This window comes from Syzygium oleosum, unplaced genomic scaffold (genome assembly GCF_021117445.2).
Source record: "Syzygium oleosum isolate NSW1041296 unplaced genomic scaffold, Sole_v2.1 Sole_v2.02, whole genome shotgun sequence".
NCBI classification, from domain to species: domain Eukaryota; kingdom Viridiplantae; phylum Streptophyta; class Magnoliopsida; order Myrtales; family Myrtaceae; genus Syzygium; species Syzygium oleosum.
Window position 1 is genome coordinate 15925693 of NW_026607486.1, and position 17052 is coordinate 15942744.

The 17052-nt window shown below is 40.7% G+C and overlaps 1 protein-coding gene across 2 annotated transcripts; it reads right to left on the reverse strand.

Annotated features, from left to right (window-relative positions):
• Window positions 1–6139: 6139 nt before the first annotated feature.
• Window positions 6140–8818, reverse strand: LOC115690770 (zinc finger protein JAGGED-like). 2 transcript variants are annotated; one of them, XM_030617340.2, is made up of 5 exons: window positions 8669–8818; window positions 8425–8525; window positions 7931–8053; window positions 7485–7578; window positions 6140–7070 (listed from the first exon to the last, which is right to left on the reverse strand). In XM_030617340.2, coding segments are annotated over exons 1-5 (765 nt in total). In that variant the 5' UTR covers window positions 8671–8818; the 3' UTR covers window positions 6140–6625. The 2 variants fall into 2 exon arrangements, with proteins under 2 accessions (XP_030473200.1, XP_030473128.1); XM_030617268.2 differs by having other exon boundaries at window positions 6140–7073; window positions 8669–8814.
• Between the last annotated feature and the right edge of the window lie 8234 nt (window positions 8819–17052).

Consider the following 17052-nt stretch of genomic DNA (forward strand, 5'->3'; position numbering starts at 1 on the left):
CCTCAAGCGAGGCTCGCCATCACCTGTGGCCGGTCGCCGACCATTGTCGAGGCCTAGCGACCAACAGAGGAAGAGGGAAAAAATAAAATAAAAAAAAATTATAAAAAATTTTGGTCATGTTAGCACCGGCCTTGCCATATAAGACGATTAGCTTCCGCGTCAACAATTGTCGGCCAAAATTTATCAGAAGGAGTATATTGGCAAATCGTTAAAAGGCTTATGACTAAATTAGCATAATTGAAAAGTTTAAGATTGAATTGATATTTGTACAATAGGTTTTGACTTTTCTAATAATTTTCCCTCTCAAAAAGCACGTTTTGTCTTGGAACTCATTTCCATTTAACACCACTTCAAATCTCTTCTATATTATTTTTCCACGTTCATGCAGTCCTGCCCGGGATTTGTTTCCCCGCGACATACGTTGGCAATAATGTCCGAATGCAGTTCTATTTTAAGACCATAGGAAGAATCTACTTCCATTTCATGCGTTTTCCTCCCTATAGAAAAAAGAACAGAAAACGTAAAAAGGGCAAAAGGAAAGGCTGAGCGCTGGACCGGACTGGACTGGACTGGACTGGAGCATCTTTAAAACCAAAGCAGCGCCACCAGAACGAAGTCCAAAAACAGTCTGCCCGTCGGTCAGAAGAACCAAAGACATTCTTGTCGCTATTCCCGATCGGCCCCAGCACTGTTCTTTTTCTTTTCCATTTATCTTTAACCAGCTCTACTATCTCGACTCTATCACTGCCGCTGGGAGCAGAGAGTGGCTAAACCCTAGCCAGGCTGCGCCTACACATGGATGGACAACCACCACCATACGCGCACTTTGCACAGGCGATGCATGCATGCAGAGGTGTGTGTGTATTACCTGAATCAATGCATGTATTACGAATAAAAACAAAACCATAAATACAGCCTATACGCACTTTTACACACTGAAGTCTCAAAGTCTCGCCCCCCGAAACTCGAATGCACGTCTCTTTCACCAAAGACACCCCCTTGTGCATGAAAACTTCAGCGAACGCCTAGCTTAGCTTCAGATATCTACCCTTTGATTACTTTTAGGGTTTTATAATGATGACAGACATACACCGAGAGAGAGAGCGACAGAGATGTAACGTTGTTAGCAGGAGAAATAACAGGGACTGAAGGCGAGACTCATGAAGAAAACAAGCGGAGTGATAAATATAATGTCCAAAAACACAGAGAGAGGGAGACTCGCTCCGGAGCGCGTGGTCTATTATGAGATCCCACATTGAGATTGGTGCTTATCATGTTTGAAAAATTCGAAGCTCGCGTTTCAGCTTTTCTCTGCCAGATCTCTTCAGTGCATTTAATGCTTTGTTTGAAATGAAATGATTGAGTTGGAAGCAGCCGAATTTAATTTCACTTACTGCTTTATTTGCACAGGAATTAGTCAGAATTGACAATAGGCTAATTGGGAAACCATATAATTTTCAATGTATCAATTGTTTCGGTGAAGCGTTCAATCAATGTTTTGAAATTCAAAACTTTCCTTATACGATATAATATGTTTAGCCAAGCCCCGCGACACTCATTAACAATATTCATTAATTAATGAACTTTTTCTGTATGCAATAAGATAAAACTTTTTTTATAATACGAGGTATCGAATATTATGACTCAATTAACAAATATAGGTACATATAAATCAATCCGTTCACGTGCATCGAGTAAGACTTCACAATCCGATTGATGAGCATGATCCCTGAGGTTAATACGAGTGGTGAAGCTATGATTTGAATACAAGAACTATTGAATCGGCCAAATTCTTGGGGTTACAAGATCAATTTATGTTTTTTTGGGTTGTTAATAAGTTCTCTCTCCCTCTTGTGGAAAGGACTAAAATTAGCTGCCGCTCAACTCTGATAGGTTGATTCAAAACATTAGTTTACACTTTACATCAATGTGATTATTTACTCTTAAATTTCTTTTTTTTAGAAAAATCCGGAAAGATTTGAACTCGGGATTTCCTGCTCTAATACCATATAAGATTTTGTGAAACTACTGAAAATTTAAGCTGTTAGATGATGGTGTGATTTAATATTTAAATAGTGTAAGTTAAGGTGCACCCAATGCACTTAGGGTTTCCTCAAGATTGGTAGCTCTAATACCAATTAAAATTTTGTGAAACCACCGTCAACTGTTCTAAAAGCTTAATATGTTAGATAAAGTCATGATTTATTATTTAAATATTCTAACACACAAGTTAAGCTACCCTACACCATCGAGCCATCGAAGCTTGTAGCAAAGTTCAGCCCTAGCGGCCAGGGCTGCGAGAACTATGGCACAAAGTTCGGCCATGGTCACGCAAGAAGAAGAAATACAATAAAATGAGAAAAGATGAAGGAGGGAGGGGCGGGACATAGAGTCTTAGCTAAGAAAAAATAATGAGAGCTTTGATGGTATAATAATCTTTGGGCCATTGTGAGAGTAATAACATGTTGTGAGTCAAAAATTCTTGAAACGGTAGACCCCACAATAATTTATAATTATTTGATATTTATTTTGTTGTGACCCAGAACATACTGTTAACCTCACAGTAGATTAAGGATAATTATTTAATCATTTCTCAAAAAATAATATTATGTGATTGAGAACACAAATGTACGAGAAAACTACCGAAATAAGAGCGCCATTTAGCGAGCAGCAATTGCCCTTTTGGAAAAATCCAAATGTCCTGAAGGGCTGTATTTTTCCATATTCATGGTCGGAGGAAACCAAAACTCTAATTTGAAAGTTATAAATTATAGACATGAACCACTAACAAACTTAACTACAAATTAAAAATGGGAGACAGTGCGTGGCTTGAGCAAATCAATTTGGTCCCGTTTAAGTTATCTAATTATAATTTGTTTATGATGTTAGTCTCCCCATGCGACAGAACAGGGTATCAACTTTTTAGTCGCCTACAAAATTTAAGCAAGAACAAACTACTTATGTTCCTACACAAGTAAAACGTCCGACATGGATCAATTCAAAACCACATGAAGCAGGAAAGCAATAGAACTGTTAGGTTTAAAGTTTGAGCTATTGAAAGATCTAATTCATGCCTATAATATTCTTTCTAGTTGCCAAATTGCTTGCATAGCATTCAATTTTCATCCTTCCATTTGAGGCGCTGTGTGAATCTAGGATTGTGGTCATTATGGTTTCACTTCAAGTTCCTTTTTCGTAATAAATTAAAAATAAAAAAGCAAAATATGATGAGGGACGAAAAAAGGGAATATTATCCAATAAGTCATAAACTTATTGTATAAATGTCCACCGCCACGTTAGCAGTTTCCTAATGAAAATTGGCCGGAATAACAATATTGAAATTTCACTTAAAAGTTTAGGATTAAATTGATCAAATTTGAAAATTTATGATTGAATTGACATCCATATGATAAGTTAAATAATTTTCCTAACAAAAAAGATGACAGATTAAGCAAAGAAATGGTACGAGCCTAGGAGGATCAAAACGATAATATCATGACGTTGATGGGATAAGAATTCTTAACTTGTGTGTTTTCTTTCTTCTTCTTCTTTTTTCAATTGCACGTTTATCTAACAGGATATTGTCAATATATTGGGCAGTGATAGATTGTTGTCTATTAATAAGACAAAATCGATCTAAGGCCTTGTAGACTATCATCTGTCCTTTACAGCCTAATCGAAACAACTTTTTATGGCGGATCTAATTAGAAAAATGTACTCCTCTTATGTGAAAGGATTGCAAATGCTTAAAGCAATTCCCACTTCTATTTCGTGCCACTGTTCGAAATAATGCAAAGTTCATTGCCCATTCCTACACCATAATACTTTATTTGCATGGAATAATAAGCCAAGCACAATTTTGAACAAGATGTTGCTTGTCACATGAAAAAATGTTACTTTCATATTCAAAGGTACATAATTTTCTTGATTTATTGCTCTCACCTGATATGACATGTACGCAAGATTCTTTCTTGGGCACTTGAGCTATGTTTTATGCTCGAATTTGTCCATGATGCTATCGAGCATCGTATCCGAAGACTCATGAATACTCGTAAGTATCTCCGTTTTGACAAGAACCAAGGTTTTTTAATTGCTTTGAAATCTTAAGTATTTGAATTTTATGACAAAACGAGCACATGTCCACAAGTGTTTTGCGAGCATTGGGTATGGTACCATGCACTCCAATTGACAGTCTATTAATTGGACAGATCCGGTGCACATGAGTCCAATCGATCTCGATCGTGAATAAGCTTTTAAAGAAGGGGAAAAAGTCATAAAAAAAATCTCAAATTATATCCATAGTGACATATTTACCCTAAATTTTTTTTTATGACATCAAAATCCCCAAACTATGCCCACTGCGACACATTTACTGTAAATATTTTCTTGTAATATTAAAAATCTCAAACTTGTACCTGTGTGACACATTTGTTCTCCCCCAAGGTTTTGTTAGATGATTTTTCAATCAAAACAATATCGTTTTTATTTTACTTAAGCCACGTGAGCGTCATGTTAACACCGTTTGCTTTCTGGCATCCATGTAGACAGATTTTTAATGGTTATCATTGACAAAACTTTGACGAAGGGTAAGTGTATCACACAAGTATAAATTTGAGATTTTTGGTATCACGAAAAAATTTTAAGATAAATGTGTCACAATAAATATAGTTTAAGGTTTTTGGTGGCATTTGACCTTAAAAGAATCCAAAAGATGCATCAATGGCATGCAAGTACTGCTCCGATGGAAAGACCGGTGATTCACTCACTTTGGTGACTGTGAGTGAAGCGTGCGTTCGGCTGGCTGTTTACCCAGATCAGGTTATTGCAAACAACATGCAAAAGCCCTAGCTAGGCGCACATATATATAGCTGAGCGGCTGAGCCTATCTAGTACACAGTACAATCTGTGTAGCTCTGATGCTCGAATTGGCACCAATTGGCGTGGCGTGATTCTCGATCAGTCTATGCATCTCATGTTAAAAAGACTCAGGGACGGGCCAATTCAATTTGCTTCATGTGTGATTTCAAAGATTTGGTCTATCTCTGTAGATCCTACTCGAAAATATATCTGTATAAAGTAGCAGATAGAACCAACCCTGGCCACACACACACACGCTCTCTCTCTCTCCCTCCAAGAATCACGTTAACAGAAGTATATAGGTTTTGGATGTATTTTAGGCATGAAGTTGACGGATTTTATTCCAAAGCTTAGAATAGTGTTACTTAAACCTTTAAAAAAATCACCAAAAAAAAGACCATATCCCAAATCTATATGTCAATATCTTGAGTATGTCTTGGGTTTTGACCGACGACTCCAGTGAAAATTGAAGTAACAAGAGAGGTTTGAGATGAGGTAGGGGGCATCCGTAGAGCGAGAAGAGGGAGGAACGAGCCAACGTAACTGAAGCTACCTGGTAGGAGCCGAGTGCCCAGCTAACATGTGGTGGCCGGGTTATCGGCCAGCCCTCCAGGCACCAGGGCCAAACATGGTCCGGTGCCTGGCCAGTCCTCCAGGAAACCAGTATCGTTTTGGTCCTCGCGATTTAAAACCCGGTTTTGACTAACGTTAGGCATGCATAGAGACATTACACAATCAGAATTTCTTGAATGTACCCTAGGGTTTTTCTCTGGGAGTTTTGTGAGAAAAATACTTAAGAGATTGAGTGAATACTGTAAGGATCTAGAGTTAATAAGTTTACCTCTATTATATTTTTGTCGAGCTTATTACTTCGAATTTCACGAAAATGGAGATTATCTGCTCCACCTGATTGCTGATGCTTCAGTCGAAAGGGGATTCCTTAACAGAAACCTATCCCGATGATCAAGACACTATGAACTACACATGAGCCTCAAACGAAAGCAACTATTCTTTCGGGATAGAAAGGGACTCGTCATTCTTTACTTCCCGATGAAAAGAGCGAATCTGAAGGTTTTGCCTAGTAGTTAATTAAACGGCTGTTCACTGGATCACGATTGTTTCTGGTCTACTGATCAAAGCAAGACCTGAATAACGAAAACTATTTGCCGGGGTTCTTCTCACCCCCAGGCCATAGTCACTGTCCTTATCGTCCAGCGATGATGTGAGCACAGATACTTCTGGACAAGTGAGATCACTGTAGAGAGAGAGAGAGAGAGAGAGAGAGAGAGAATTCACAAACTTACAACCCCATGCAAAGGTAAAGAGGGCGGTTGGGAACTTCCAGTTCAGATCGAACTTCCCTTGTCCCACATGCACGACCAGCCAAACTCACTTAAAAGCTCAAGCTTTTGGTCACTTCCTTTCACACATTATAGCAACAATTCATAATTGATTTATAGATCGAATACGTAAACCCAATACACGACGACGACGACGACACACACACACACACTCTCTCAGGACAACTAGCTGATGAGAGAGTGTACCCGACTCCAAAAGCTGTACCATTCAACCCCTCCCTCTGTCCCCCAAAATAAACCAAAACTTCTCTCCTCTCTCCCTCCCTTGCATGAAATGAAAACCCCCTCTATCTAGTCAGTTTTTGTCATGTCCTCTCTCTGTCTCTCTCTGTCTCTCTCTGTCTCTGAGGGTGGCTTTTCAAGAACTTGGTTCAATACTCCAATATACGTCCAACAAGATCAAATTTTTAGAACCCATCTTGAAACCGATTGATCGAGGAAGGATCCAACCTTGACACCCAATTCAATCCTTCCTTCTGACCCTGCGGCGACCTGTCCCTGCCACCTCCCCTGGGTGCATTGAACCCTTCCCCGACCGGAGCCCCGATGCAGGTGTAGTTCGACTCCAGCGTGCCAAAGTGTGAGCTCGAGCTCCTGCTAAATACGTGGCCCATCGAGTAGTTATCGCCGGCAGCCGGGTGCTGGTTGCTGTTGTAATGCGAAGGGTAGGCCACAAGGTGGGGCGGCGACGGGTATAGGTAAGGCGGCGGCGGTTGGACGATGGAAGATGAGGAGGAGGCCGAGAAGAATCGCGGCGGCGGCGGCGGCGGAGGGTACATTGATGATCTGTATGGAAGCGGCGGATCTGTCACGTTGGTCGCCGTGTGATAGCCTCCCGGCATCGATTGGCAGCTGCTGAGAAATCAAAGATCCCCACTTGGGTTAATGCACATGTATGTGTTCATATCTGAACTTAAGCTTGAACGAAGCAATGACCCAAAAGATTAATGGGAAAATCTTTGCACATTGGTTGAGCACACATTCGTTAAGGAAGGGTGATGTGAACAAGCTCACATTAACCATATACTTACTAGGATAAGTTTTTAATCTTGAATTTGATTACATTATAACAAGAAAAGTTATTTACTTAACAAAAGTCCGGTTAAAATTACCAAACATGAGAATCCCATCCTTTCCTTTTCATTTTTTTCCATAAAAAAGTTCAGATTTGGTTTTGGGATTCAGAGTTTCCATTTTATGCTTAAAAAGAAAAGATCTAGCTAGGTGTGTGTGTGTGAGAGAGAAAGAGAGAGAGAGAGAGCATACGCTAGATGATGATGAGGAAGGGCGGGATGAGCGGCTAGGGTATCGTTACCGAAGACCAGCTGACGAGCCTTGTTCAGTGTCTCAGTCTCTCTTTCTGACCAAACCCAACAACCGAAGAAACAACAATAGCACAAATCATTTCAAATCAAAACCCCAACAGTAGTTCCCCTCAAGAATTTCAGCGAAGCCCAACTGTTACTCCGAGTTTGTGCGTGTGTGCGTGGGGAGAAACCGAGATTTGACATGACTAGGCCTTCACCGAAAGCAAAATCATTAACCGACGTCCACAGTCCATTTCGGGTTTCATCAACAGTGTATGTGAACTGTTCAGAACAGTTCACACTTCGTTTCTTTTTCCTTTTCTTCCTCCTAATTAAGAGAAATAACAAAAGGGGAGGGAGAGAGAGAGAGAGAGAGAGAGAGAGAGAGAGAGAGAGAGGACGTGCCTTGACGGTGGCGATTCATGTGCCCGCCAAGAGCTTGAGATTTGCAGAACTTGAGGGAACAGAACCTACACTCGTAGACCTTGCCGCACTCTTCTTTTCCGTCGCTCTTCTTTTTCCTGCACCCTGTCAACCAATTAAAGCAACTCGATTTGACCTTTCTCGCCCAAAAAAAAGTCCAACCCTAATCGGCTCTTGCCCCAGATTATTTTTTAGGGTCGTACCACGCCATTTGAAAGATCGACTTTGGATCGACTGTCTCTAATTTTGAGAAAGATGAGAACCTTTGGTCCACACTGTAAAAGCTCAAAACTCGCTCTTTAACTTCGAGCTTGGCAAGTTACTACAATGTCTCTCTTTCTTCGCTCATAAAATAGTACTGGTTTTTTGTATTGACTAAAGTGAAATGAGCTCCTCTTTTTTCTCTCCTCTTTTTTTTTTTTTTGCTTTTGCTCAACCAAAGAAACTAGCAGTCTAAAGGAGAAAACTCTTGATACCTGATGAGGAGCTACTACCCTCAAACACTTGCTTATTACCATCTCTAGTGTAATCCTCAGGCAAGTTGTTGAGGTCTAAGGAGTTGTTTTCCAGCTCTCTCCTGCAACAAACAAACAAAAAAAGAAAAGAAAGAAACAATAGAACTTAGTCTTGAAGAAGAGAATGGGGATGGTCAAATTAGCTAATAATAAGGAGGAGCTGAAGAGTAAAGAGAGGGAGGGTTTGTTGGTGGGGGAGACCTACATGGTTTGGTACCGACAGAGAAAGACAGAAAAACGTGAGGTTAAAGCAATCTTCAGGTTAAGTGGGTGTGTGGGAAAGATGCTAAGTGTTATAAAAAAGAAAAAAGAAAAGGTGGTTTTAGAGGTGAGGCAAAATTCACAAGACTTGCAGTTGAAGACTGCAATATAAAGGCTAGTCGAGTGGATTGAAGGGTAGAGAGAGAGAGAGAGAGAGAAGAGGAGCGCCTTTGAAAGTTCTCTATCAGTTCACCCCTGCCCCGCCCCTGCACCGCACACTCCCCTCTCTCTCTCTCTCTCTCTCTGAAAGATGAGAATTGAAAGAACAAAGAGGGCTTTCTCGTGACTCTCTAATTAAGAATGAGGGGCTAGGAGTCCACGAGAGTGTCATTCTGGTTCGGTTGAGACGAGTGAAGGGAATTGGACTTCTCCCTGACCAAGTAGAAAAAGAATGATTTACGCTTTCCCTTTCGAGGGAGAGAGAAAGAGGGACTTGGTTCATTTTTGGCAGGACCGGGGTGATATAAGTGAAGGAAGGAAATGAAAGTAGGACAAGATTGGGCAATACGTATTCAACTTCCAGCTCTAGTTGTTGTTGTTTTGTTATGTAGCAGCAACGCGAAGGACAAAAATCCAAGAACGATGTGCTCGTATAAGAAACAATGTGGAGATGCAGAGCAATCGGTACTAAAGTATAAAAAATTTATGACATTTGTAACATCAGTACGGTGCCTTCTAGGGTACACTATTATTATTGGAGGTACATATGAGCTACTAATTTTTATTTTTTTTGGTTAAAAATGAGCTACTAATTTGAGTGCTCGCTTATCGTAGAAACCGCGTGACTTAGTTCATCAATTTTATAAATCAAAATTTTATGTACTAATGCAGCGTTACATAATCATAAGGTTGCCTTTTGATGAAAGAAAAATGCTTGAGATGCTAATAGACTGACTAGAAGGTGTTGAGCAACATAGTGGTAATAGAGTTGTTGATGGCGGCTAATGGTTGAGAGGATGACATGCATTATTAATCATTGTTAGATAGTGATTGAATATCTCTTAATTACTAGCTATCCAAAAAACTAATCATAATTCACTTGATTTCCTTTACATTAGCAACATTATCTGTCCTTGATTTGAGAATTATGAGAACCCACTCTCTCTCTCTCTCTCTCTCTCTCTCTCTCTCTCTCTCTCTCGCCGAAGATGACGACAACGACCAAAAACGCCTTCAACCAACTAACATTAACTTACACGCGTGCATCCAAACACGACATTAATTAATAGGGTTACCTATGGTTGATGATCTCTACAGAGATAGCGACCTTCGTACTCACAAGGGAAGGCGGCAGTCTCTACATTGTGTCAAGTCAATAAATCAATTAGTACACGATTCGCTTATTCAATAGGTAAACCAAACACAACCCATATATTGACATCCGTCAAATTTGGTCACTCCAACTCGACATGACCTACACTACCTGATAGCTTCTTTGAGGTTAAACTATTAATTGGCCTCAGTTAATAACTAACCTGCTTAATATATTGATGTGCTTAACACGGTTTTATCTACACAAATCCAAATAAATTTGGAAGACTTGACAAGTTACGGGCTCAAATCCTTTTCTATGTAAATTGAACGGGAAATTCGAAGATTGATTCTAAGATACATAAGAATAGAATTTTATAATTATAATACCTCATTAAACAGTAACGGTAATTGATACTAATATTCACTTTTGGTAATCCTTAGTAAAGGATCCATTATACGCTAATTAAATTGATAAAAGGAATTGAAAAAGGTAAAAGTAACATGAAAAACACATCTCAATCATTGAAAATTATATGGTGGGATTTGGCCTCTTTACGACACTAATTTTGTAATTTGGTTGAGCTGAGCTAATATATTATCATTCTCAAGTTCAACTCGACTCGATTATTTGTGCATGGCTCAATACTTGATTTGATCTCGATCCAAGATGATTTTTCCAGCTACGGCTCGACTCGACTCGGTTGTTTGTGCATGACTCAATGCTCAATTTGCTTTCAATCCAATTTGATATGTCCAGCTAGGGCTCGACTTGATTAGACTTTCAGTAAGTTTGAGCTCAACTTAACTCTATACTCAATTTGCAATGTAAACTTTAATCTACACCCAGACTCAAATTCCAAAACTACAATGAGATTATATGCAATAAAACTATATGGAAATTCAAATGCTTACCATCTACTGCAACTAACTCGAACTTGGCTCAATACAGCACTTAAGCTGCTTCAACTCGAAAAGAGTCCAATGGGGAGTCGAGGAAATCGAGTGGCTTGACTCATTTACACCAGATGTGATATTTAGTCTCCAACTACCTATCCAAATAAATATACATGACATCAGTGTTTTCTTTAAAACTTACCTCTAAGGTTCACAAATAGGATTCTCAATAGAAAGAGGTCAATCATTCTCCTTGTAAAGGAGTATTTTTCTTGCAGACTCCACTTTTTTGCTCCAACGTGGAATTTATACTTGCCTCATTCAATGTCACGAGCTTTGTTCAACAATAGAAATAATGGAATTTAACAAGTTTTAGTAGTGCAAATGAAGAGTTCTACGAAATTCTAGCATTTGCCATAACTCTTCCTACTAAGTATTTCCTTGAAAGATTTTATTATTCTCTCTTGATAGCATAATAAAGATGTTGATTGCTTTTGAGATTTTTTCCTAAGCTAACATACGTCAAACAATTGACGGATTTCTTTTCTTCTTAAGACGAATAAGCTCTGTGAAAAGTTGGAATATTGATCATGGAAGATGTAGAGAGCCGTACACGGATATGGAGTGGTATGATTCTGCAAATTATGTTAGGATTCATAAACGTTAAAGTTTTGACTTTTATATTCTGACTTTAGGTAACCATATAATTTTTTTTTACAAAAATCAAGCATATTAGATGTTTAAGCTTCGGTTGTACTCTTTTCTCTCTTTCAGTTACCAAAGTTTCAATCTGTGTTTCTTTTTCCTCTATTGGCTAGTTAGAGTTTTGTCTTCTTCATTTAATTAAGCACTAATGAATTAGCAAGAAATCTGATCGATAAAAAAGGCTCGTGACAATTACATATACATCCACAATGGGCTTTTAGTTATTGGGTTCCACCTTTTGATTTTCTTTTCTTTTCGATTTTATTTTCGTTATATGTTGGTTAGCTGAGATTTATATATATGTTAATATGGTTGAATGACTAATTTATTAGCCAAAGAAATGTTAATAAGATAATCTTTAACAAAAAAAAATGCGATCGACAATAGCGCATAAAATGACATTCTATTTTGCGCCGAGAAAGTAAGTGAGAGGTTTTGTATACTTCTTTTATAGTTACCAGAACATAATATTCTGGCATGTCACATCCCGGCCAAGACCGTGACCCGTGGGCTTACTTTACGACATCCCGTTCAATTTTATCTTATCGTTATGAACATGCGGAAGCATAAGCTCGGGACAATCACAACAAGATCAAACAAATAACAGAGTTAAAACAAGCATCATGATCAAACCTTATATTTATATGATGGCATATATTACAAACCAAACATTTTTACATGCCCTTTCTTCTTACGGGCCGATTCACATACGTGTATCTGCTATAACATACAAGATCGGGTTACCCTATCACCGCTACCGTGGTTCCCTCCAAAAAGGTTCTCCCCAAAAAGCTTCTTCCCAAATGCGCTCGGTTCCTCCCAAGTCGAATCCACCGCCTATGCTTCGTTTGCAACGTTCTCGGGTGTCGATCCGTTAGCACCACCAAAAGGGCCATTGAACCTGCGGAGGGGTCCGAACAATTCACCTTCTGTCCACATATACCGAGCTTTGTACCTATGAGGAATGAGGCTGTCAAGTCCCTCATCGACCATGACTTGATAAATCACTTTTCGATAGGCTCTACCCTGCTCCACATCTATGACGTCCATAACGTCCACTATAAGCTCCACGGGGATACCGAAACGCACAGGCGGAGACGCTATCCTACAAGTCTGAGGAAAAACATGGGGAGTGAGTCAAGGACTCAATAAGTAAATCCACTAATGTCAAGTTATGAGAAAATAATCGCCATCGGATACGCATCCAACCTTACCACCCTGGTATCGATGGCAGATCAATAGCAAAGATGCATCTCACCTTGCTTATGTACTATTCATGGCACTCACATCAAACAAGAGAACATCAAGCATGGTACTTAGACGATGCGTGTAAGAACAAATACACAAGATTCATTTATTCTTAACCGAAATCCATCGGTTCTTCCGAAATCCATTGGGCATCCGGAATTCACTGGGCATCCGAAATCCATCGGGCAACGTCTCGAAATCCATCATAGACGGCTTTAGTCCCTAGTGTATCCATGCATCACAAACATTGAGCAAATCGATTTCTTATCTTTCTTTAGGAATCCAAGCAAACAAGGTTGCCCGAAGGTGTGAGTGCACGTGATTCATGGATAACAAGTTTAAATCATCTAATATGTCGGTCACAGTCTAGGGCCCATGACTTGATCCGACACGCCAAGTATTGAACAAAACTATACTTAGCTCGGATCCAATACGCCTAAATATCGAAACTTTGCCAAGTAAGTCTTAATCCAAACGCCATAACGTGCGTACAAGACATACGTTCCCTCTTTCGCAACCGAGTCGTGCTTGACTTATGATTATGTCTTGCAAAACAACCAAGCACACAAGCAACAACAAGCAAGTCCCTATCATGGCTCGGATAAATACACAAGTCAACAACGTATCGTAACATCTTATGCCGAGATTAGGGAATTTACTTACTCTACTTAGACCAAGAAGTGGTCCCAAAGAAAAGCCAACAAAGGGGTTGGCGTGAGGGAGAAGAAGTGAATGGCGTGAGAGAGGGAGGATGGCGTGAGCAAGGGGTGGCCGAATGGTGGGGTAGACGTGTGAGATGGCGATGGTGTAAGGAAAAAGGAAGACTAAGTGAGGACACTCCTATTTATAGGGTGGCTTACTAATGCCTTTTATGAAGAAGAAGTCAAAGTCTAAGCTAATGATAAAGGGGTCTTGAAAGTCTTTGGCCATTATTAATCTTCTTCTTCAAGCCTTCAATTAAGGCCACTCATTCCCAACTTGGTCTTCAAGTCTCTAATCTAGGGTCATGATACCCTATTAGGTCATTTAAGACCAAGATAACAATGAGAGCTTCATTTATCCTTGGCTTCTTTCAATTGGGCATGAATCACTCTCTCATCTTGGCTTGGGCGTGAGTGGTCTTGGTCTTCAAGACATACAATTATGGTGTCTTCCTCAAGACACCTCAAGTATTGGCTTTGTGTCCATTATTGGTGTCTTCTATGCCAAGTTCAATTATTGACAACTTACAAAAGAAGTTGTCAATTTGTCTTCTAGCCTATGAAATCCCTTTGGGCGTGAATCATCCCCTAGGCTCCACAATTATTGGTTCTTGCAAGACAAGCTCCATTATTGGTCCATGGCTTTATTATTGGGGTTGGTCTCCATCATTGGTTCTTGTAAGACAAGTTCCATTATTGATGCTTTCCTTGCCAAGTTCCATTATTGGCCAACTAGTCAAGTCAATTTTTCTTCTTGTTCCAAGAAGCTCTTGGGCGTGAATCACATGTCCTATCTCAAGAACACTAATTCCAATGGCTTATCTCCCTTTGGGCACTAAATTTTCACTAAGGCTTAACTTAGTAAGCAACTAAGGTAATTAGGAGTTTCAAGTGCCATAAACGATCGACCATCCCATTTGGAACTGAGATTCGGTGTAAAATTATGTCCAAGTATGATTGGACACAACCAAACCAAAAACCGGGCTGAACGGCGTAAGGCCGAACCAGTCGGAATGTCCTGGCGCATGGCCTGTTCAGTCTGGTCTAACCGGGCCCAGGGCCTGGCACACGGCTTGACTGCATGGGCACAGAGCCAGGCCGAACGGTTGGTGTGCCGGCGCACGGTTGGGCTGCACAAGCGAGGAGCCGAGCACATGGACGGGATACACGAACGAGGGACCGGCTCATGGGCCGAACCTAGGCGTTGGCACACGGACGGGCACAATGCACGGCCCGTGGTCAAGTCTGATTGGTACGGAATTAGATCTGGGCTAGAACTGATGGGCACAAAGCCTGGCACAAGGGTCAGACACATTGACTGGCACACGGCCGGGCACGAGGCCGACTCGTGGCCTAACTGACGAGCTCACGGCTGGTCCATTTGCCGAGCACAAGGCCTGGCTTGCACGGCCGGCACAAAGCCTGGTTCGCGACCAAGCCACAAGGCTCTTGGCCTAGCACATGGCCTGTCCATGGCCTACCCAACTCAACGCAACGATTCATGGCTGATTCGCAACCGGTCCATATTCGAGCATCAACGATCCATGGTCGATCCTCAGTTGTCATGTAGCCGCGTGGAATCGAATATCACGGAATTGGTCCATGGATGCCCGTGACCAGTGCATGGTCAAGCGGAATCACCCGCAATCAACACATGCCTGCACGGCAGCGATCCATGGCCATCCGGGATGGTTCCACTGCCGACCCTTGTGGTCAAATGGTCGATCCATGGTCGAATCACTCTGATCGACTTGCGCGACTAGAAAGTCATTTCATTGTCGATCCCTTAACCGATCCATGGACAATCCTTCGATCAAACCATGACCGATCCTTTAAATACTCATTCCGACCATACCAGCCGATCCATGACCGACCCTCGGATCGATCCACTCGCCAATTCCATGGCTATTTTCCTTTGGTCGATTTGGTCCAAATTGGGAATGTCACATGACAGAACCGTGATATTCCAACTATAATTTTATAAATAAAAAAAACTCATTATCGTGGTGTATACTTGAATCACAAGAAACCTGACATAAATTCCGATTAATTCTTACTGTTAAGCTTTGAAAGTGAAAGGTTATATCATTGTAATATCCAATTTTTACACAGTGTATGCATTTTTTTGACTTAAAACGATGAAAAAATATACATGAATCTATTCCCACGCAAAGCGCGGATTAGCATACTAGTTTTTGGATCTAGAACGACAAAGAAGGCTACTCATCTCTCTCACAACAGCGGTCGAGCTACAAGACGTGGGGCTGATTGTTGCATGAGCTCGACGTACCAAGCTCATGTGCCTTCGACAAGCTCGAGCAGTATTTCGCGCTACGTCAATTCAATGAGCAGCACCACTGCCGAGCTCGAATTCAAGAGAGCGTGAGTTTGCTGGCTGAGTTTTGTAACTTATGGAGACAATGAAGACACATTGCGGGCATCCGAGTGTAAACTTGGATGGTCGAAAGGAGATAATAGCAGGAGACGTGAGGACAAATACCTCCCTTCCCTTCCCCAAACTTTTCAATCATGCACTGCAGATCGGGGCATATGATCAGATAAGCGATGTCCCGTCGACAATGTCACGTCCACATACGACTTGGTGAAAGATTTCCTCTCTCTCTCTCTCTCTGTGTTCTTTCTGGCGGTGTCAGCTGCAACAAGTTAAAAGCCAACCCAAGAATGGAAAGAGGATGATGTATGTGTTTGGGAGGCAAATGAACGCGTGCGAAATAGTGCAGAGTTTTTGCTGCGACCTGCTCATCATGTCGAGATGGGCAAATTCTACGGATCACCATCCACATGGTTGCACGATCCCCCCTCCCTCCTGATTTATTATCGTACCCGGTTTTTGGACTGGACCATGCAACCGTAGCTTTCAGCCATTTTTCTGTTTTGTTTTGTTTTTCCCATTAGAGGTTTTTGTTTTTCTCTGGTGTGACGGGAGGGAATAGGGTGAACCCACACAAGTGACACAACTAGCTACATCAACCGAACCTTAGTGTTGTCCTCCTTTGAAAATGAAATGAAAGTGTCCTCGAACTATTCTTCGGTCCTGATAAGTCATACGCCGTGAATACATTGTCGACTCTGTTTCATAACAATCAAACTTTTCAGACCAACAATTTGTCTAACACGGTATCGGAGCACAGGTGAATATTCGAATCCCAATATTACCTGCAATGATCTGATTTGATCCTGTTTGTTATTTAGTTTGTTTTCATATTCCGTTGGAGCCCATTAATTTTTTTAGTCCCAAGATGGTCTTGCGCATGTAAAGACCGGCATAAACGAGAGGGAGACTGTTAAATCATATCCTATAAATAGGTTGTTGGCCCGTTTTTCTAATGTTTTAATTTTTTTCTGGACAAACGGTTTGTCTAACCTGTCCAAATTTTAAAGGCTCCTATTTATAGAGAGGTTAAACTTGAACACCTAGCAAAAAGATGTATGACCGAGAGATATCCCATTCTTTAATCATATCTAATCTTGGATGGCAATAAGATAACAGTTATATCTTTCTTAA